Raw genomic sequence first — 22,420 nt, forward strand, 5'->3', positions numbered from 1 at the left:
GGGGGTTTTGCTGTTTAGACTGACAGGATAGGGATAGGGAAGAAGTTTATGGTTCTTCCTAGGTAGTCAGGGGTGTGGGAGCAACAGCCTTCTCAGAGGAGAAGCTGTTGCTCTGGATTGCCCAGGGTGGTCTACTAAGGTCACTGATTCGAGGATTAGGTTGTGGAGTGGCCAGTGTGCCCAGATTTGCAGATACTTCAGCCTGGGTTCATGGCAGCTACTGGAGCTTTCCATGCTTTGGTCTTATGACGCATGTGTACTCTGTTGCAAGGGTGAATGGGTAGATTAGGCTGCATCCAGGAGCCTCGTCAAACAAGAGGTGCTCTTGAGTTCAGGGTAAGCTCGGTGTATTGAGGACCCAATTGCTTGGGAGTTTAGTGATTTCTCAAGTCTGCCGTGAGATTGGTGAGAGGACGTGCTAGGCTTCTTTCTTTCCTCTTTTCCCCTCTTTCCTGGACTGTCTTGGACATCAGGGAGCTTGGATCACTTATTTATTGGGTTGAACTCCAGACTGCTTGCACCCTGCTCTTCCTTGGTGATTTTCTCCTTGGAGAGGGATTCACTCTGTGATCAGCTGGCTATCTTGACTCAGAAGCCTCTGATTTCATGATTGTAAATCAAGCAAGATTGATTTTACATGAACATTGACTGTAAATCCAAGCAAGATTAAATCCTTGACAACTTCAATCTTTTCTGTATTTACCATGATGCTACCTATCGGTCCTGTCGTGAGGATTTGGGTCTTCATTACATTGAGTTGTAAAGAAGCAGCAATCCTTGATCTTCATCAAGTGCTTAAATTCCTCCTCACTTTCAGCAAGCAAGGTTGTGTCATCTCCATATCACAGCTTATTAATAACCTTGCCTTCAATCCTGACACCAAATTCTTCATGTAATACAGAAAAATCAGAAGTTGTAAAAAAATGGAATGCATAAATATTGACATTGTAGGCACTAGCGGAAATAGACTGATATTGGCCATTTTGAATTAGGCAATCATATAGCTTGCTATTAAGAGAATAATTGATTCTAGAAATGGCATTTCATTTATTGTCATAAAGGACATTTCAAGATCGATGTTAAAGTGCAGTGTGCTCTGTGATAGGATATTATCTATCCACATCAAGGAAATCCATTCTTTTTGCAAGGAAATTTCCATCTCCGGCTATTGTGAACAGTGTTGTGATGAATATGAGTGTGTATGTCAGCGTATATTGTATTTATTTCTTGTGTATACCCAGCAGAATGATTGCTGGGGTGTATGGAATTTCTATTCCTGGTTCTTGGAGGTAGCTTTCAACAGAGGCTAGACATATTTACAATCACATCAGAAATGTATGAGGGCTCTAATCTTTATGCGTCATTGATGTAAGGTGATTTATCACTATTGCTTAAATTTGCATCTCAGATGACTAATGATTGTGACTATTCATGTTTGTTGGCCATTTGGATGCCATCTTTGGTGAGTTTTCTATTCATGTCCTTGGCCCCCTTTTTAAATTGGATTATTCACCCTTTTCTCTGAGTGTTTACATATAAATTTCTTGTCTTTTGTATCATTGCCAACAATTTTTTCTGTCCTCTGTGAGTTCTCATTTTATTCTTTTTGATGAATATAAGTGTCTTTCTTTTTTCCCTTCATTGTATTTGATAATGTACTCATGCCTTAAAATTAGGGGTCTTAAGTTTGTAGCAGTGCTTTTGACTTAACCTTCTTATTTTAGAAATTAGACCCCTGCATATCTAAGAAAAATAAATTTGCATAAAGTCTTTGTTGTAAGTATTTGTGGCACACATTATTCATCTTAATCCAAGACATTGAACAACGTAAAAGCCAATCAACCAATAAACATTAAATAAAACTATGTAATAAAATGCTAATTAAGGGGGAGGGGAAAAAGGAAAATGAGGAGCTAATTCCAGGAACCCAAGCAGGAAGTGAATTTTGAGAATGATGAGGGCAACAAATGTATAAGTGTGTTTTACATAATTGATGTATGTATGGATTGTGATGAATTGTATGAGCCCTAATAAAATGATTTAAAAAATGTTATTTAGCAATAAAAATTTACAAATGCCAGATTAGAGAATGAGCAGACACTTTAGTTAGAAATAATAGTAATTGAAATTTTTCAGCAGATGGATACAATATTGAAAACACTCAATAAATTTAAATAATTTTAACAAGCTCTTGTAGGCTAGCAGTTCTGGGGTAGTGTTGGTGTCTCCTTTTGTGTACTTCATATAATTGTGTGTCTGTATCTGCCAACTCCTGGGGGATAAACTGGAATATATGGACAAAATGGGTAATAATTGATGAAATAACTAGAGGTCAACTTTAAGTCTTAGGCTTTGTGATTTATACAGTTAACAGTTTTGGGGGAAGTAGGTTGTGACCAATATTGGAAAATACTAGAGCCATGTTATTAGAAACTTGCACAGCGTTACCTTTTGGTGTGGAGCTATGTTACATAATGTAACTGTATTATCCTTTCCCTGTTGTGTCCTCCACATCTTTACAGACTCTAAAACTTTTCAAAAGTGCTGTGAATAAAGATACCTGGTTAAGTTGGCATTATTAGAAATAGTGTACTATATATTTCTTAGTTCAAGTGTTGGATTGTATCTTACTCAGACATTAGGAAATCAGAAATGATATGTTGCTATATGGTAGCACTTTGACATATACTGTTCCCTTCTATTGATGGTTAGTTTTTCTTCTATGCAAATTATTAAATTTGTCATATGATTCATTACATAAGATTACTGAAATTGGGATAAACAATCTGGAGGAGAAAACAATGGGAAGCGGCAGAAAGGAAGTGGATGTTAGCAAACCCAGGGACAAGGAAACAACAAGTGACCTAAACTCAATGGCAAGGAAGATGTAGGAAGCCTTGTGGGCCTTGATCAAGGGCAATGTAGCTGAGGGGAATTCCTGAAACCCAAATGAAGGCTGAACATGATAGTGGGACAAGAGGAAACTAAAAGGAAATAGAGGAAAGAACTAGGATGCAAAGGGCATTGATAGAGATCTAAAGTCAGGCTTGTACATATGTAAATATATTTATATATGATGGGGGAAATAGATTTATGTAATATATTTATAATTTTAGTATTAAGGTAGCAGATGGACATTGGGCCTCTATTCAAGCACTCCCTCAAAGCAAGAACACATTGTTCTAATAATCTGGCATTCTGAGATGTTCACCTTCCCGACACGATCACTGAAGACAAAATGGGTACATAAGCAAATGTGGTGAAGAAAGCTGATGGTGCCCAGCTATCAAAAGATATAGCATCAAAAAAAAAAGAAACAGATATAGCGCCTTGGGCCTTAAAGACTTGAAGATAAATGAGTAGCCATCTAACAGAAGCAACAACGTTCACATGGAAAAAGCACACCAGTCTGTGCGATCATGAGGTGTTGATGGGATCAGTTATCAGACATCAAAGACACAAAAAGCATGTCATTGTGAATGGGGGGAGTACGGAATGGAGACCCAAAACCAATCTGTAGGCAATTGGACATCCCTTTCAGAATTGTCGCGGGGAGGAGACGAGCCAGTCAGGGTTCATGGAAGCATACAGCTTTCCTCTAGTTCTTTAATTCTTTCTCCCCTCTACTATCATGACCCCAATTCCAACTTACAAATCTGACTAGACTGGAGCATGTATATGGTTACAGATAAGAACTGGAAACACAGGGAGTCAAGAACAGATTAGCCCCTCGGGACCAGTATTGAGAGTAGTCAAACCTGGAAGGCAAGGGGAAGGTGGGGGGAGAAAAGGGGAAATTATCACAATGATCTACATATAAGCCCCTTCCAGGGGCATGGACAAAAGAAAAGTGGGTGAAGGGAGACATCAGTCAGTGTAAGACATGAAAAAATAATAATTTATAAATTATAAAGGATTTATGAGGGAGGGAGGTTCAGGAAGGGAGGAGAAAAAATGAGCTGATACCAAGGGCTCAAGTAGAAAGAAAATGTTTTGAGAATGATGATGGCAACAAATGTACAAATATGCTTTATACGATGGATGTATGGATTGTGATAGGAGTTGTATGAGCCCCCAATAAAATGATTAAAAAACAAGAAAGAAAATGATGATGGCAACAAATGTACAAATGCGCTTGACACGGATGGATTATGTATTGTGATAGAAGTTGTATGAGCCCTCAATAAAATGATTTATTAAAAGAGAAAACAGGATTACTGAAATTTTGACATAGTTCCATTTTTTCTTTTCAGGTAATTCTGTACGAACTGGAGATAGTAGAAAGCATATAGATATGTTACCATACAACTCTGGTACTTGCAGAATTGAAAAGGAGAAAGGAAGGGCTGAAACCTTGAATGGTATTGTTCCACATTGTAGCAGAGTAAGTTTATATGCTTTTTTTCCTTTTTTTTTCAATTTTTCCTAAAATTTTTGTATTTGTATGATATCATTATTTTTCTGAACAATTCTTGATTTTGGGGAAATTTTTAAAGGTCTAAAGAAGATAATAAGCACCACTGTGAGTTTTTGTTCATATTTGTATGCCTTATTTCAGAACACTAAAATGATATGAAGTACACAATTATACATTTTCCCAAATTTAAACATTTAATGACTTACATTTAGATTTATTTGAAAAGTTCTTTCGCTCATTGTCTAACCATTAAATAAAAAAAGCAGAGGCATCAACTGAGTCCAAGTGGAAGAAGGACACCAGCCTTTGTGATCCAAATAAAGTCCAAATTTGAAGGAAGGAATGGTATAAAGCTTAAATTTGTGAATATCTAGTTTCCAGAAGACTGTAGATGACAATGGGAGCCCAAAATCCATTTTCATGGTTACACTTTGATTAAGCCTCTGGTGAATATCCTCTGACCATAGATAGTCACAGGATGTGTGCAGCTTTTGTTACTTGAGTATTGTAGAGGTGATTCTGGTAGATATAAAACTCTCAAACCAAACTCACCATAGTCAATGTAGCTACAGTTAAGTTAATATGTAACATCTTACTTGATCCACATAACAGTTGTATCAGTTTTTTTTTTTAAACACACATGGATTAAACCTCTGGCAGAGCCCCTGTGGTGAATCTCCTCTGAACATTGACCAGGGATGTGACTAGCCTTGCTGTCATGCATAGTACTTTTGAAAGTAGATTATGGCAGATGTAGTTAGGTTAAAATTTAATACTTTATTATTTAATCTCCCTTTTGACTTATTTTTTTTAAAATCATTCTACTAGGGGCTCACACAACTCCCACCACAATGCATACACACACCAACTGTGCAAAGCGCATCCGCACATTCACCGCCCTCATCACTCCCAAAACATTCCTCTCCACTTAAACCCCCGGCATCAGGCCCCCACCTTTCCCCACCCTCCCTGCTCCCCCTTCCCTCACAAGCCCTCGACAATCTACAAACCCTTACCTTGTCATACCTTGCCCCGTCCGACGGCTCCCTCCACCCACCTCTCGGCCGTCCATCCCCCAGGGAGGAGGTCACATATAGTTCCCTGTAATCGGTTCCCTCCCTTTTGACCTATCTTAAAGGTGTTCTAGTTTTTAATATTTTCACTTTACTTTCGATTGAGATTTTTTTTCTCTGTTTTATTTTGTTATTGTTGTTAGCTTTTGGGGGCTAGGTTTTTGAGTATTCGAAGCCCAGATGGATGAATCTATAGAGACAGTAACTAGGTTAATGATTTCTTGTGGATATGGCAGGGAATGTTGGGGCAGGGGTAATGGTGGTGAGGAATGGGAAGCTAATAACCAGGAGTACAAGAAATAACAAAATGTTCTAATATTGATTGTGGTAATGATTGTACATCTCTTCATGATATGATAGAAGTATTGAATTGTATGATATATGGATTATGTCTCAATAAACTGTTTAGAAAAACAAAAAATTAAAATTTTAACCAAAAAGTAAATATAAAATATTTCTAAAAAACCTTTTATGTTGCTCACACGCATTGTTATTTTTATTTAAATTTCTTTACTGTTTTATTAATGGCACCCCATTTTTTTCTGTGCTTGAAACTTACTGGTCATTTCTTTGTCCCTTAATGTGTACTTGTACAATGGTAAATCACAAAATATTGCTACTAGGGAACCAGTTTATATTTGTGTGGATTTCCTCTAAAGACATTTGTTTAAAAGTGTCTTCAGGCCTATTCTTTTAGTACTACCCTTGTCCTAGTCTCATTGGATAACTATAAAAAAACGGGCCAATCTAAACTGTTAGTTTCTACTCTTGGTAGAAAATGTAATACACATGTCTTCAACAACTTACTCGTATAATTATAGTGAGTCTCATTGGTTACACAAGCAGAAGCCCTGGTTGTGTAGTACCCTTTTCCCCCGAAAGTAAGACATCCCCTGAAAATAAGACCTACTTATAGTTTTGCCTCTCACTGAGATATAAGACACCCCCCGAAAATAAGGCCCCCCGAAGCTACCGTAACTCTGGACTCTGGACCGCGGCAGCGGGCGCCACCGCGCAGCTCCCTGTTGTCTGCAGTGCAGCCGGAGCAGACAGGAAGTGCGAGGTCTCTTTTAATAAAACAATAAACAATAAATGTGTACCGTATTCTTCTTCATGCAAAAATAAGACATCCCCTGAAAATAAGACTTAGCTCATCTTTGTGAGCAAAAATTAATATAAGACACTGTCTTATTTTCGGGGAAACAGGGTAGTTATGAGGTAGTCTGTAACCACAGGGTTAGCATTTCAAAACCACCAGCAGCAACTCAAGAAAAAGTCAAGGCTTTCAACTTCTGTGAAGAGTTATAGTCTTGGAAACGCATTGCTATGGATTGCTATGATTCAGAATCACCTACATGGCAGTCAAGTTTGGTTACCCAAGTTTTTCTCAAAGTGGCCAATATCGCCACCTTGGGAAACACTGGAATGATGCTGGGGAACTGCAAAAGCAGACTCCTGTGCATTATCCTGGATTATGGGCTGTAGTACAAAACTTCAATTGCCAAAGTGGCATTGAGTAATTTTTCTTTTTACTTGAAAGGGGTTGTTGGTAAGCCAAATAGGTTTGAGACTCTGTGGGTTACACTAATGGACTTTCTAATGTAAAAGGGAACTAAATATTTCTAAATGCGTGGACTTTAAAGACAATGGAATTTTTACATGAACTGTTTGAAGCTTCTTGCTAGTTCTAAATATATTGAATAATGTATAACCTATCTTTATTATGAAAATAACTTTAAAAATCAACCTTAGATTTTTTTACCTATAAAATTTAGAATTAGCATTAGAAGCAAAAGACATTTAGAGAGGTATAAGTATAGGCATGTACATATGTAAATATATTAATATATAATGATAGGGCTATAGGTCTATGTACATATAATTAAGTGTTAAATATTAAGGCAGCAGACAGACATTGGGCTTCTACTCAAGCCCTCCTTCAATGCAAAAACACTTTGTCCTAATAACCTGGCATTCCCGATAAGATTGCCGAAGTCAAAATTGGTGCGTAGGGGGGAGCGGGGAGGGAGGGGGAAAAAATGAGCTGACACCAGGGGCTCAAGTGGAAAGCAGGTATTGTAAGAATGATTAAGTCAACATATGTACTAAAGTGCTAGACACAGATGACGTATGTACAGATTGTGATGAGTTGTATGAGCCCCTAATAAAATGATTATTTTAAAAAAAATTGGTGCATAAACTAATGTGGTGAAGAAAGCCGATGGTGCCTGGCTATTAGAAGATACAGTGTCTGGGGTCTTAAAGGCTTGGCATTAAACAAGAGGCCATCTAGCAGGGAAGCAACAAAGCCCACATGGAAGAAGCACACCAGCCTGTGTGATCATGAGGTGTCAACAGGAGCAGGTATCAGGTATCAGAATACCCAAAACAAATATCATATCACTATGAATGAGGGGGTTGGAGTGGAGACCCAAAGCCCATCTGTAGACATGTTGATATTCCCTAACAGAAGGGTCACAAAGAAGGGATGAGCCAGCCAGGGTGCGGTATAACACCGACGAAACATGCAACATTCCTCTAGTTCTTGAATGCTTCGCCCTGTCCCACTGTCATGACCCCATTCTACCTTACAAATCTGGCTAGACCAGAGCATGTACACTGGTACAGGTAAGAGCTCGCAGCAGGGAATCCAGGACAGATAAACCCCTCAGAAACAGTAATGGGAATGGTAGTACCTTGAGGGAAGGGGGAAGGTGCGGGGAGAAGGGAGGAACTGATCGGAATGATCGACAAATAACCCCCCACCCCCCCAACAGGGAGAAACAATAGGAATGTATGTGAAGGGAGACAGTGGACAATGTAAAATATGAAAATAATAATAACATAATTATCAAGGGGTCAGAAGGGTTGGAGCATGGGGAAGGAAGGGAAAAAAAGCTAATACCAAGGGCTCAAGTAGAAAAAAATAGTTTGAAAATGATGATGGCAACATATGTTCAAATGTGCTTCATTCAATTGATGTATGGATTGTTAGAAGAGCTGTAAGGGGATGCGGAGGGAGGGGAAAAATGAGGAGTTGATACCAAGGATTAAAGTAAAAAGAATAATGTTTTGAGAATGATGAAGGCAACAAATGTACAAATGTGTTTGACACAATGGATGAATGGATGGTGATAAGAGTTGTATGAGCCCCCAATAAAATGATTTTTAAAAGAAGGGGAAAAAAAGCTGTAAGAGCTATCAATAAAATGATTTAAGATATAATAATTATAAATTATTAAGGGTTCATGGGGAAGGGGGGAGGGGGAGGGGAACAAAGGAAAAAGCTGATTCCGGCAACCTAAGAGGAAAGCAAATTTTGGGAATGAGGGCAACAAATGTATAGGTGTGCTTTACACAATTGATCTATGTATTGTGATGAATTGTATGAGCCCCAATAAATTGATTTTTTTAAAGAGAAAAATGATTTATTAAAAAATTAGCATTAATTATGAAAAATATAAGATTTACTGTTTCTCTATTACTAAATTTTTAAAGGAAGGCACAGGAGATGAAGTTCTGTTGAAGACTGTCAATTCTACTGATGTGAATGTTAACCCTACTCATTTTCATGACCAAACTATCAAGAAAGGTGATTTGAACTTGACTGGACCCTTCAAGCAAGAGACACAGCCTCTGCACCAAAAAAATCTTTTGGAGTCAGACCCAAAAGTAATTTTGCCATCAGATGGATACTTAGACACTGAGACTCCCAGAATGTTCATTAAAAATAACACGGATATAACATCTTTGATATCTACTGACGACAATGAGATTAAGTCCACTGATAATCTCTGGTCACCAACCTGTGAAAGGCAAACAAGTGGCATTTATGAACCCTTTGAAAAGAGTAAAGACCGTAAGTTTGTGCTTTGTTTGTTTTTTTAACACAAAGACGTACATAATAAAATGTATATGTTTGAGGTAGAATTTTTTTTCATATGAATTTTGTATATATTTTAAAATACCACTACAGGATAATTGTAGTTCAAAACCTTTTGCTTTAATTAAAGGTATAGTGGAATTGTACCTTTCTAAAGCTTTCTCTTTTAATTTCTCTCTTATTGTCCATTGTAGAATTTTATTGTGTTTAATGTGACTTTTCTTCTGGGGAAACGCATGGTCTGTTAACAGACTTTGATATTGTTGATAAGTAAAACAGTCTGATTAATATATTTTAAAATTTGTCATTTTAGAAGTTACATGTATCATTGGATATATTAGGAATTGGATGTATATGTTGTTGTTGTGTTTTTTTTAAGAAATTGATCTGCCGCAGAGTGTGGTATATCAAAATGAAGAGGGCAAATGGGTAACGGATCTTGCTTACTACACATCATTTAATAAGGAACAAGATTTAAATATGCCTCTGTTTGATGAGATGAATGAAGACTTCAGATCTGGTTGTAAGTTTATTAATAGCCGTGCTTATTTTACTGTCTTCATTGTTTCTGATGGTATTTCTGAGAGGACCCCACATATATGAAGGGGGTTCAAAAAATTCTTGTAAAAATGGAATGACAAGGTAGTGGACTTTTCCCACTCACTTTGAAGAGAGAAAGGTGGAAAGCACGGGCATGCCTTAGACTGGCCAGCAGTTCATTGTAGGTGGCGTGCTTAGCGAAATTAGCTCACTGCCATTGAGTCCCTGCTGATTCATAGTGACCTGATATGACAGGGTAGAACTACCCACTGTGAGTTGCAGAGACTTTATGTAACTGTTTACGGGAGTAGAATGCCCTGTCTTTCTCCCTTGGAGCAGCTGGTGGTTTCGAACTGCTGATCTTGAGGATCACAACCCATGCTTAATCACTATTCCAGTGGTCTCTGGCAAAATTAGAAATGAAGAACTAAAACTGGAGAGGTAAGCTAGAGCTATGACGTAGATAGAACCTTGATACTAAGTTGAGCATTGCTTGATAAGCAGTAGAAAATTCCTGAAGTACTTTTTTTTGGGTGAACCTTGTTCTGCCATTGATGTTATAGCAATTCATGTGTTATAGTGAGGAATAATAGAAAATGTCTGATGGTAGCATATGAAGTAGAATGGTTAAGATTTATTGGCTTGAATGTAAAGCAATAGTAGAGAGGCAAGAAATAATTCAAGTAGAAAGCAAATGTTTTGAGAATGATAATGGCAACAAATGTACAAATGTGCGTGACACAATGGATGTAGGTATGGATTGTGACAAGCATTGTACGAGCCCCCAATAAAATGATTGAAAAAAAACAAACAAGTTCAAAACAAAAAAAGAAAGAAAGAATATTAAATCTCAGCATTACAGAATATCGCTCAGGAAAATACTTGTTGGGCAGCTTGAGTGGTTTTGAAAATTAGATGTTATTTGTTCATTTCCCCAAAACTGGACTTTTAGGATTGCTCTGTAATAAATGAACTTTTGTCTTTGCAGATGAAAAAAAAAAAAAAGAAATTTGAGATTATGATAGTTAGAGTTAATGATTTTAGGGATAATGCATACAGAGGTAATAATTTAAGTTATACTAGGTGAACTGATTGAGAGTAAGATCATGAAATGTTTTACTAAAGTTCTTCTAGCATCCACATTTTTCAGACAATCGATGAAAGTCGTGAAAACAGCATCTGAGATAGAAGAAGAATAAAGCCTGTGGTAGCCATAGGATGATAGAACCCCAAGGAGAACTTGCTCAATAATATCTTGATATAGCTAGTGCAATGAGAGTACAAATTAAACGTTAGGTATGAGATTTTCTATTTAGTTATGGAGTTCTCATACGTTGGTGATGTAAATATAAATTGAGAAAAACTGTTTGGCAATGTCTTATAAAGATGAATTTTAATAGTTTATGGTCCAATAATTGTCCATTTCCATTTAATCACAAAAATCATTGTAATTGAGTTGATGCTGAATCATAGCAATCCTATTGGACAGGCTAGAACTGCCCCCATGGATTTCTGAGACTAACTGTTTACAGGAGTAGAAAGCCCTGTCTTTCTTTGTTTTTTGTTTTTTAAATAATTTTATTGGGGGCCTGTACAACTCTTATCAGAATCCATCCATCCATCCATCCATCCATCCATCCATCCATCCATCCATCCATCCATCCATCCATCCATTGTGTCAAGCACATTTGTACATTTGTTGCCATCATCATTCTCAAAACATTCTTTCTACTTGAGCCCTTAGTTTCAGTTCATTTCCCCCCCTGCCTCCCTCATGAACCCTTGATAATTTATATTGTTTTCCATGTCTTACACTGACTGATGCCTCCCTTCACGCACTTTTCTGTTGTCTGTCCCCCTGGGAAGGGGTTATATGTAGTTCATTGTGATTGGTTCCCTCTTTCTCCCACCACCTTACCCTCCTGGTATCACTACTTTCATTGTTGGTCCCAAGGGGTTTATATGTCCTGGATTCCCCATGTTTCCTGCTCTTATCTGTATGAGTGTACATGCTCTGGTCTAGCTGGATTTGTAAGGTAGAATTGGGATCATGATAGTGGGGTGGGGAAGCATTAAAGAATTAGAGGAAAGTTGTATGTTTCATCGGTGCTATACTATACTCTGACTAGCTCATCTCTTCCTTGTGACCCTTCTGTAAGGGGAATGCTGAACGTTTTACAGTAGGTATTTAAGATAATACAACAGACTATTTCATTCTATATATTGAAATGTGCACATATCTAAAGTTACAAAACCTAAAGGGAATACCACCCTCAGCATCTTTCAAGCTAAAAAATATTACGAAAATATTCAAGCCTTTAGTTTCAGTATTGAAGGATTCTGTGGGCAGTATTAAAGGATTGTTGGTGCTGTCAGCTAAGTGTTGGAGTACTAACCCCAAGGTTAATGATTCAAACCCACTGTCTGCTCTGGAAGAGAAAGATGAAATCTATTCTCATAAAGATTTCAGTCCTAGAAACCCTATATAGGGGTGCTGTGGGTCAGAAATTACTTGACATTGGGTTTATGGTACTTTTTTTATTTGAGCAAAATATTAAATTACCCAGGAAGCAACAAAAGAAGATGGAAGGAATAAACAGAATTATTGTATCCAAAAGAATTGGTTGGCCACTTTAGGATGTAGTTTATAATCAAGAACTGATGTTATTGAAGGAAGAAATTCCAGCTCTACTGAAGTCACTGGTGAAAAACAAGGCTTCAGGAATTGATGTTTCATGAAACAATCGAGATGTTTTAACAAACTTAAGTTAGAGGTCTTTCCTTGGCTATGCCAGGAAATTTGGAAGACTACTACATGACTACCTAACTGGAATAGATCTATATTTGTGCCTAATCCAACAAATGGAATTAACCAAGATCACCAGGATCACACACAAGTAAAATTTTACCAAAGATACTTAAAAAAATCATAAAACAAGGTTACAGCAGTATATTAATAGGGAGCTGAGAGAAATTCAAGCCAGATTAAGAAGCAGAAATGGAAAAAGGGACATCCTTTTTCCATCCAGAAATCCTCACAGCTGGTCCAGTAAGTAACATCGTGGTAAACAAGAACAAACAAACCCACTGGCACTGAGTTGATTCCAATGTTGGTATCATTGTGGACATCAGAAAATCTTTGCTTGAAACAGACATTGCCAGAAAAATGTTTACCTCAGTTTTTAATGACAGTTCAAAGATATTCAACTATGTGGATCAGAATAAATTCCAGATAACGTTAAAAAGAATGGGCTTTTCCCCATTAGTAGGCCACTGGAGATCCCCTTGCAGAGGGGTCTCGGGGAGGAGATGAGCCAGTCAGGGTGCGATGCGATGTAACAATGATGATAAATACAACCTTCCTCTAGTTCCCTAAAGGTTTCCTCCCCGCTCCCACTACCATGACTCGAATTCTATCTTGCAAGACTGGCTAGACCAGAGGAGGTACACTGGTACAGATAGGAACTGAAAATACAGGGAATCCAGGATGGATGAGCCCTATAGGACCAGTGGTGTGAGTGGCAAAACAGGGAGGGTAAAGGGAGAATGGGTAGGAAAGAGGGAACCGATTACATGGAACTGTGTGTGACCTCCTCCCTGGGGGACAGACAATCAAAAAGTGGATGAAGGGAGACGTCGGACAGGGCAAGATATGACAAAATACCAATTTATAAACTATCAAGGGCTCATGCGGGAGGGGGGAGCGGGGAGGGAGGGGAAAAATGAGGACCTAATGTCGGGGGTTTAAATGGAGAGAAAATGCTTTGAGAAACGATGTACAAATGCGCTTTACACAATTGATGTGTGTATGGATTGGGATAACAGTTGTATGAGCCCCTAATAAAATGTTTAAAAAAAAAAAAAAAGAATGGGCTTTTCAGGACACATCTGTGTTCCTATGGAACATACAACTGGAAGCAGCCATTCAAATCGAACACGGGCATGCTGTGAAGTGGCTAATTGTAGCCACTGAAGCATTCGGGTGATTGTGGGAAGGTTTGGTAAAGAATTTAAAAAAAAAATCATTTTATTGGGGGCCCATACAAGTCTTATCACAATCCATACACACATCATTGTGTCAATATTTGTACATTTGTTGCCATCATCATTCTCAAAACATTCTTTCTACTTGAGCCCTTAGTTTCAGTTCATTTCCCCCCCTGCCTCCCTCATGAACCCTTGATAATTTGTAAATTATTATTTTGTCATATCTTACACTGTCTGATGTCTCCCTTCACCCACTTTTCTGTTGTCCGTCCCCCAGGGAGGAGGTTATATGTAGATCCTTGTAATTAGTTCCCCCTTTCTGCCCTGCCTTCTTTCCACCCTTCTGCTATCGCCACTCTCAGCACTGGTCCTGAAGGGTTCATCTGTCCTGGATTCCCTGTGTTTCCAGTTCCTATCTGTACCAGTGTACATCCTCAGAATTAGCCGAATTTGTAAGAGAATTGGGATCATGATAGTTGGGAGTGGGGGAAGGAAGCATTAAAGAACTAGAGGAAAGTTGTATGTTTAATCTTTGCGACACTGCACCCTGACTGGCTCATCTCCTCCCTGCAACCCTTCTGTAAGGGGATGTCCAGTTGCCTACAGATGGGCTTTGTGTCCCCAATCTGCACTCCCTCATTCGCAATGATATGATTTTTTGTTCTTTGATGCCTGATACCTGATCCCTTCGACTACTCGTGATCATACAGGCTGGTGTACTTCTTCCACGTGGGTGGTTTGGTAAAGAATTTGACATAGAGCCATGTAATAAATAAACTGCTTTTCATAATCTATGGCAGATAATCACACAAGGTAACAAAATTATTGTAGATATTTAACTGAAGTATTCACAAATGTTTTGAGCCATCTATACAGTGACTTAAAATCAATGTGAAATTTAATTATTGAAGTAAAATGGGTTGCAAATCAAAACAGTGAGGAGATACCACCCTACACTGACAATGACAGCCAAATTAAAAAGAAAAAAAAAGCAACAAACAAAATAAATGCTGGAGAGGCTAAGGAGAGATTGGAATCCTCATACTCTGCTGGTGGGATTAAATATATATGACCCCTATGGAAAGAAAGTAATATGACAGTACCTCGAATAACTAGGAATAGAAATTAAAAAAACAAACAAACAAACAAACAGAAATTCCATAACATCTAGCAACCCCTGAAGAAGTAAGAGCCATAACACAAACAGCACTGTTTCCATTAGAAAGTAAAAGAAAACTATGAGAATGCCCATCAATGGATAAAGAAACTCTGGTAATTATATGCAATGGGATACCATGCACCGCTATAAAACAATAATGAAACCAGAAGCACATTGTGCTGAGTGAAATTAGCCAATCACTAAGGTTCAAATATTATGAGACTACTGTTACAAGGGGAGTCAAAAAATAAACTAAGATAAGACTTTGATACCAAAGGCAATAGACTTGAGATTGCCAAGTTGGTGGGGTAGGGCTGGAGGGGCGGGGTGAGGGTAAGGGTGGGAAGATTAAGTAATGGTCTAGACCAATGTAGGCAAACTTTTGAGACTGAATAGCAAATCCTGTCCCTCATGACAATTTAAAAATTATTTGAGAGGCATTTTTACAAGCAATCATTGTTATCTGAATAATATCCTTTGAAAATTTTCAATTTTACATGAAAGCCACATGTATGTACCGAAAGAGCCACATACAGCTCCAGTGCCTCAGTTGGCTGACCTATGGACTAGTGATGATGGCTAACTTGGGTGAAATCGAAGATAGTAGTACTCTCCCAAGAAGAAAAAAATCAAGGAGCTGGTAAGGGGTAAAGCTGTTGCCGTGGGGGTGGGGAATTTGATTAGTGTTTTTAAAAGTTGATTACAAAGTTGATGATCTGAAATGTAAACCATCACCTAATTTACAATAAAATATTTTTACAAAAATAAGCAAACTAGGTTTCTTCTAGGGTGCTTTTTATGGGCAGTTTCCTTCCTTCCCTCTCTTGACTGTTATGCTGTTACTTTACCATTCTTGGCAGTGATTTTTAACTTACTTTGATTCATAGATCCCTCAAAGTCTAAGTAGAGAAATCTTTATATAGAATAGACTCTTTGTGTGCATTTTGAGGTTCTCTTGATCATCATTTACAGATCTATAGGTTAACAATGTTTTTTACATAAGAAGTGATTTATTGACAAGGTAACAAAATAGAACTGCCCTGATACATGAAATCATGAAGTATCTTTGATGCTCTGCTTTTCTTGTTTAATATTTATTAATGAGAGTGAGGTGTGGTCTGAGTTGTTTGGCCATGAGCTGGGTTGCCTCTAATGGATTGCCAATTTGGCTGCTCACCCCATGGTCCACAGTTCGAAACCACCAGCTGCTCTGTGCAAGAAAGACAACACTTTCTACTCCTGTAAAGAGTTACAATCTCGGAAATCCATAGGGGGCAGTTTTACCCTGCCCTGTAAGGTGTCTCTGAGAATCGGCTGCATGGAAGAGAGTTTGGGTTTTGAGGCATGTAAACTGGACTGTCAGGTAAAGTAACATCAATAGCCATTTAGCCTGTAGATTTTTTTGATGTCACCATGTTTAAAATCCTCCTTAGGTGTAATGCTTGAAGCAGGGCCATATGTTTTGTTTGCCGCTATCTTCACCAGTACCTGCCACTCCGCTCATTTATCCTTGGCCTGTATGGCATTTTAGTATTTTAGTCTCTGGTCTTAACCTAGAGACTGCTATTATTAAGTGGACTTTACTTTCTTCAGTAAGTGCTGAGGTGCTCAGTAGGAACTTTGAAGGTAGACATTAGGTAACCAGCTATCTCTCTTTGTCCATATATCGGGTTTCCTGGGCTTATGGGACTTTCATTTGTAAAACTGGGTTAGTTTTTGAGCCAACCAATATGGTTGGAACCTTAGCAGATATTTTTATGAAGAGCTTATGAGAAAGCTTAATCATTGTGATTGTTCCAGATAAAATCCCATGGGTAGTTATTACTGTAATATAGGTGAACCAGTTTTTCTAGGCTAATAATAATTTAAATCTTCTAAAAATAAAAGCTTAAGTCACAAATCCCCTGTAGTAAGTAAGGGCAAGGATATTCATTACCAAAAGTTGGATAGCTACAAACTTAAGAGCTTAATACAAATATATCAGTTATGTGAGTGGGAGCTTTCATATAAGTCTTTTATCACTTTCATATCCTTAATATATTATTTTTCTAACTGGCTAAATTGTACCGGTTTAATTAGGCCTTATATGATGTAATTATATAAACTTTTTATTTCTTAAGCTGAAGCATTATCTTTGATTGCACAAGATGAAGAAGAATTTTATAAAGAACATCAATTTATACAGGTTTGTGATTATTTGCATTAAACAACATTTTGAGTTTTCTTTTTCATTAATTTAAAACTAGGCCAAATACATATATTTTTCTGAATAGCCATATAGTCAGTATAGAATTATTTCTTTGTTTTTTTTAATATTTAAACAATTTCTGCCCTTTATGCTCTAAATTAATAATTGAAAAGAATTTAGTCTGAAATGTATTTTTAATTCAGTTAAAATCAATTTGTTAGGCTTTATAGATAATCCATAGTTTAAAAATGATGTAATCTGGAGACGTCAGACAGGGCAAGATATGACAAAATAATAATTCATCAATTATCAAGGGTTCATGAGGGAGTGGGGAGCGGGGAGGGAGGAAAAATGAGGAGCTGATGCCAGGGGCTTAGGTGGAGAGCAAATGCTTTGAGAATGATAAGGGCAATGAATGTACAAATGTGCATTACACAATTGATGTATATATGGATTGTGATAAGAGTTGTTTGAGCTACTAATAAAACTATTAAAAAAATGATGTAATCTTAATTTGTTTTTTGGTCAAGATGTACCATGAAAACAATTTTAAATTATTATAAAATGACTTTTAAAAATTACTAATTATTATTTGATTAAGCAATATACTAGGGCAGTGTATATTATAAATTAAATATGTAAAAACGGAATTTTATCCTGCTAGATTTCATTGCCTGTATCAGCTGCTTAAAGTTGAGTTTTCTAATAATAAAAATTATTAAAAAAATGTTTTAGCTATTTTTTCCTTCCCAATAGAAGAATAGGAAAAACGCTTGCTGGAGGAGGGAGTAATACCAACTTTCCTTCTTTATAGGAAGAAAACATAGATGCCCAGAATACTTCCGTTCCGCTAGGGGATACATCTTGGGGGATTTCAGTTAATTATAATCTGTTGAAGAAATCACCTAACACATCAGATTTGAACAAAGATGATGCCAGTTATTTACGTCTGTCTTTGGGAGAGTTCTTTGCTCAGAGATCTGAAGCTCTTGGTTGCCTCGGTGGTGGTAACAATGTGAAAAGAGTAAGTATGAAATGTTCTGCAAGTGGTTAAACTAGATCATTGTCTATCAAGCAGTTATAGAGTAGGGACATTAGTAATAGGGCTGGGTTCAGTCCTGTCTCTGTATTATGACTAATCCTTTGATATTGAACACATTATTCAACTCCTCTATAAAATGGCTGTTTTGGGTAACAAACAATGTGGAAGCTTTTAATACACACATTGAAGGTACAAAATCAAAGGACTTACTGATATATTTCATATAATGGTTTAAGGTTACTAGAGGGATTGTTTATTAAAACTAAGAAGCCCTGGGGGCACTGCAGGTAAACATTGAACTGGTAAATCACAAGCTGAGTTATTCAAACCCACTATCTACTCTTTAGGAGAAAGTGAGACTGTGTACTCCTGTAAAGACTTATAGCCTGGGAAACCATGGAGAGCATCATAAGAGCGTCACCTCAGTGGTAGTGAGGTTCTTTTGCCTTGATTTATTAAAACTGGATTCTGATAGTTTAATTTGTGGGTGTAATAGATGTAATGTTAAAAATCATAGTTAATTGACAGAAATTTAAATATGAAACAAAGGTGATCCAGTCTATGCAGTATACTAAAAATTAAAATAAATACTTTAGGAAGGTAGACTCTTTTGCCTGGAGTAATTAGGATTTTTGAGATTGTGAAAGAATTTGAAGATTAACTGGATTTCTTATTAAATAGGTTTTTCTAATAGTAAATCCATTTTTCCATGATCCAGTGCTTTGTTATAAATCTTATTTACATTCAAGTTACTGGATCAAGGGAAAAAATTCTTAAGTGAAGATCATTCAAAAATTGAGCTCATTTATCAAATTAGACCTATAATGTGATCATCTGACAGTTCTGTAAAAAAATGGCAGATCGCTATTCCCTGCCTTTTATCGTATTGCTCAAAAGCAAACCTGTCAGAAACCTTAAATCAGTAGGATTACAGTAAATCTTAACATAGACAATAAGGATCCACTTTTTCGATACCATAGAACAGTCTTATACTATAAGTTAGGAGTCCTTGGGTGCTACAAATTGTTATTGTGCTTGGATGCTAAATGAAAGATTGGAGGCTCAAGCTCACTCATGGCAGTTAAGAAGTAATGTCTGGTGATCTATGTCTAAAACATCAACCCTGGAGCATAACTGTACTGTGATACACATGGCATAACCATGAGTTGGAGACACTCAATGGCAACTAGTTTTTGGTTTATACTGTAAATTCCAAAACAAAATTTTTATTCCTTCACACCCACCCACTCACAGGCACATAGAGTTTGTTACTGAGATTTGGACAGTGTCTGGCAGTTAGTAGGTGCTCAATACTAATTGTCAAAGGAGAAAACTATCATTTCTGGGTTGTTTTAATTTGGATTTCTCAAAAAACCTGAACAAACAGACGTACTGTTATCAAGTCAACACTGACTTCTAGTGACCCTCTAGGACAGAATAGAACTGCCCTTTTGAGTTTTTAAGACTCTTAAGTCTTTATGGCAGGAAAAGGCCTCATTTTTCTCCCGAGGGACTGTTGGGTTTGAACTGCTAACTTGTAGATAGCAGCCAGGTCAGTTGACTTATGCCACCAGGGCTCCCGGAGTTGTCAGGAAGTCAAATTATTTGACAGTATAAGTTCTGATGATTAAAGATAGATAAGCAATAAAGAAATAAAAGGTTTTTAAAGTTCATTGTTCATAATTTATATAGAAAAAATACAGAATACTGAAGTAAGTTAGCTATAGCTTATGGTATTATAAATAAACAGTTGAAAATTAATAATTTAAAAGTACTGGAAATAAGGAAATAATTCACAAGTTTGATTATTTTGTAGCCATCATTTGGTTACTTTATTAGATCACCAGAGAAGAGAGAACCTGTTGCTTTAATAAGAAAATCTGATGCAACAACAAGCAGTGTCGAAAAGGAAATGGCTCATCTTAATAATCTACATTCAGGTAATATATTAAATGAAGGGACTTTTAGGAACTTGTTTTTCCCTGTACATTTGTGGTTGCATAATTATGTCTTTTATGAGCATTGATGTATGTATAAGCTACTCTGGGAGTTAAAAATTTGTACTTACATACCACCTGTAGTTAGGAATTAATCCCCATAAAGCCTATTATATTAAAAACTGAATGCATATGGTTGCTACTTTTCAATGTGCATTAAACATCTATCTAGCTGTTTTTATGTTAAAGATGTTTTAGTATATCTGGAAGTGTTTTCTTATTTTTTTTATGCATACAGAGATACAGTGTATACAAGCATTTGACTGACTTTAGATATAAAGAAACAACTGATTAACATACAAGTTCAATGTAAAGACAGATTCAGGAACAGATCTCATTTGTAATCTAGGGATTCCTTGTCTTTATTTCTATTCCCACCCAAAGTGGCCAAAATCCACTTAAATGCTTTTGTAAAAACAAAGTTAATGAAATAAATTGTTCATATAGGCAATTGTGTTCAAGTAAACTATTTTTTTTAGTTAGATGTCTTAAAATTAGATTTTTTAAAAAGCATTTCAAAATTTATTCTAGGAAACCTAGGTGTGTTAAAGAGTCATGATACCTGACAAGCATATAAAATTAAACTTTTTTGAGCCTTGCCCAATTTTAAATTTTAAATAGCTACTTTTACTAGTACAGTGCTGCATACTACATGAAAACGCCATTAAAAGACTCTGCAGTCCACTTGTAGTGATGAGACCAAGAGTCTATTTACTGCTAGTTGATTTTCTATTGCTGTGAAACATTCATTTCAGAACTCAACTTACTATATATTTGTGAATTGTTAAAAAAGTTAAAAAATATCAAGTGGGTATATGTGAGTATTTATAATGGAGAATTTAAAACCATCTTCCTTCAAACTTTAGACTTGACAGAATTATGCTAAATTAACAATGCACTTTTCCTTTGTCTTAGTAACTATTGTTTTAAACAGTTTGTCATCAGTCAGGCTGACTGGTGACATTTGGGGCACAAAACTTCTTCCTATGCAATGAGTGCTTTTGCCTGGACATTATCACCAGAGATTAATGCATATTTTAACTTGAATATTGTGTATTTCCTACAGGAGATTTAACTGAGCAATCTAAGACACAGCTAAGTGAAGGCTCAGTTACTCTGACGGTTGAAGAACTAAAGAATACTTCACTAGAAGATGAAAGTGATGTGACATTAATTTCCAATAAAGGCAAAATGGAGGTATTTTATGCCTTTCATTAAAAAACAATATTTTTATCATAGTTCTTCTAAAAGACCAAAAGGACCACGTGGGATGGGAGTGAGGGAATACATGCACATATTTTTGTGGCTTCAGTTTTATTACTTTAAAAAATAGTTTTGAAAACATTTTTATTGATGTAAGATATATATATACAAAAAATTTGCTAAGCAAACTCAATAGTCCAGTGAGTTATCACAAATTACACACTGTGTTCATACCAGATCAAAGAGAATATAGCTCTAACACCTCAGAAACCAAATTTTGGTCCTTCCCTTCCTTAGTGTTCTGACACCTAACACTTAACACTTTATTAATTTCACCTGGTTTTATATTTATTATTAGAGAAAGCTTGGGGTGAGGGGTCACTATGAGTGAGAATTAACTCAATAGCAGTGACAAAAGGAACATGTATTTTCTTGATTTTTTTTGTTTTGCCCCCTTGTAAGTTAATTAGATCAGTTATGTTGTTGAGTGTGTTGGTGGACATTTGGGATATTTCCAGTGCTACTAAATTACAAATAATGCTCTATAAACATACTAGTACATTTGTTTGTCTTACTGTTTACTCACATTCTGGAAATTTGTGCTTAGAGTAGAATTTCTGAGTCATAGGATTTGTATTATTTGAATTATAGTAGCTTTAGCCTAAAGTTTACCAGAATCATAACCAATGTTGATTCTGTCCAGAATATATGACAATACTAGTTAATATATATTGCCACCAAAATTTGGTATTGTTACTCATTCTGATAAATGTGTAGTGGTGCTTTCTTACTTTTTTGTTTTCGTTGACCTCATTATTGAGTTTTCATATATTCAGCTGTCAGATATATACCTTTTTTTGTAAAGTCCTTGTTCAAGTCTTTTGCTCATTTTTCTAATGGACTATCTTTCCTGTTGATGTGTAATTATTTT

The 22,420-nt window shown here is 36.6% G+C and overlaps 1 protein-coding gene across 1 annotated transcript in view; it reads left to right on the top strand.

Annotated features, from left to right (window-relative positions):
- Positions 1 to 22,420, top strand: part of CEP192 (centrosomal protein 192) — a 117,981-nt gene that overhangs the window by 23,639 nt on the left and 71,922 nt on the right. The window contains exons 6-12 of the mRNA XM_045298291.1: positions 4,254 to 4,384; positions 8,989 to 9,349; positions 9,753 to 9,896; positions 17,180 to 17,244; positions 18,062 to 18,271; positions 20,106 to 20,229; positions 21,353 to 21,483. Coding sequence (XP_045154226.1) covers positions 4,254 to 4,384; positions 8,989 to 9,349; positions 9,753 to 9,896; positions 17,180 to 17,244; positions 18,062 to 18,271; positions 20,106 to 20,229; positions 21,353 to 21,483 — 1,166 coding nt within the window. The remainder of the gene's footprint in view (positions 1 to 4,253; positions 4,385 to 8,988; positions 9,350 to 9,752; positions 9,897 to 17,179; positions 17,245 to 18,061; positions 18,272 to 20,105; positions 20,230 to 21,352; positions 21,484 to 22,420) is intronic.

Source organism: Echinops telfairi, unplaced genomic scaffold (genome assembly GCF_000313985.2).
Source record: "Echinops telfairi isolate 266 unplaced genomic scaffold, ASM31398v2 ScPeMD7_4;HRSCAF=17, whole genome shotgun sequence".
NCBI classification, from domain to species: Eukaryota; Metazoa; Chordata; class Mammalia; order Afrosoricida; family Tenrecidae; genus Echinops; species Echinops telfairi.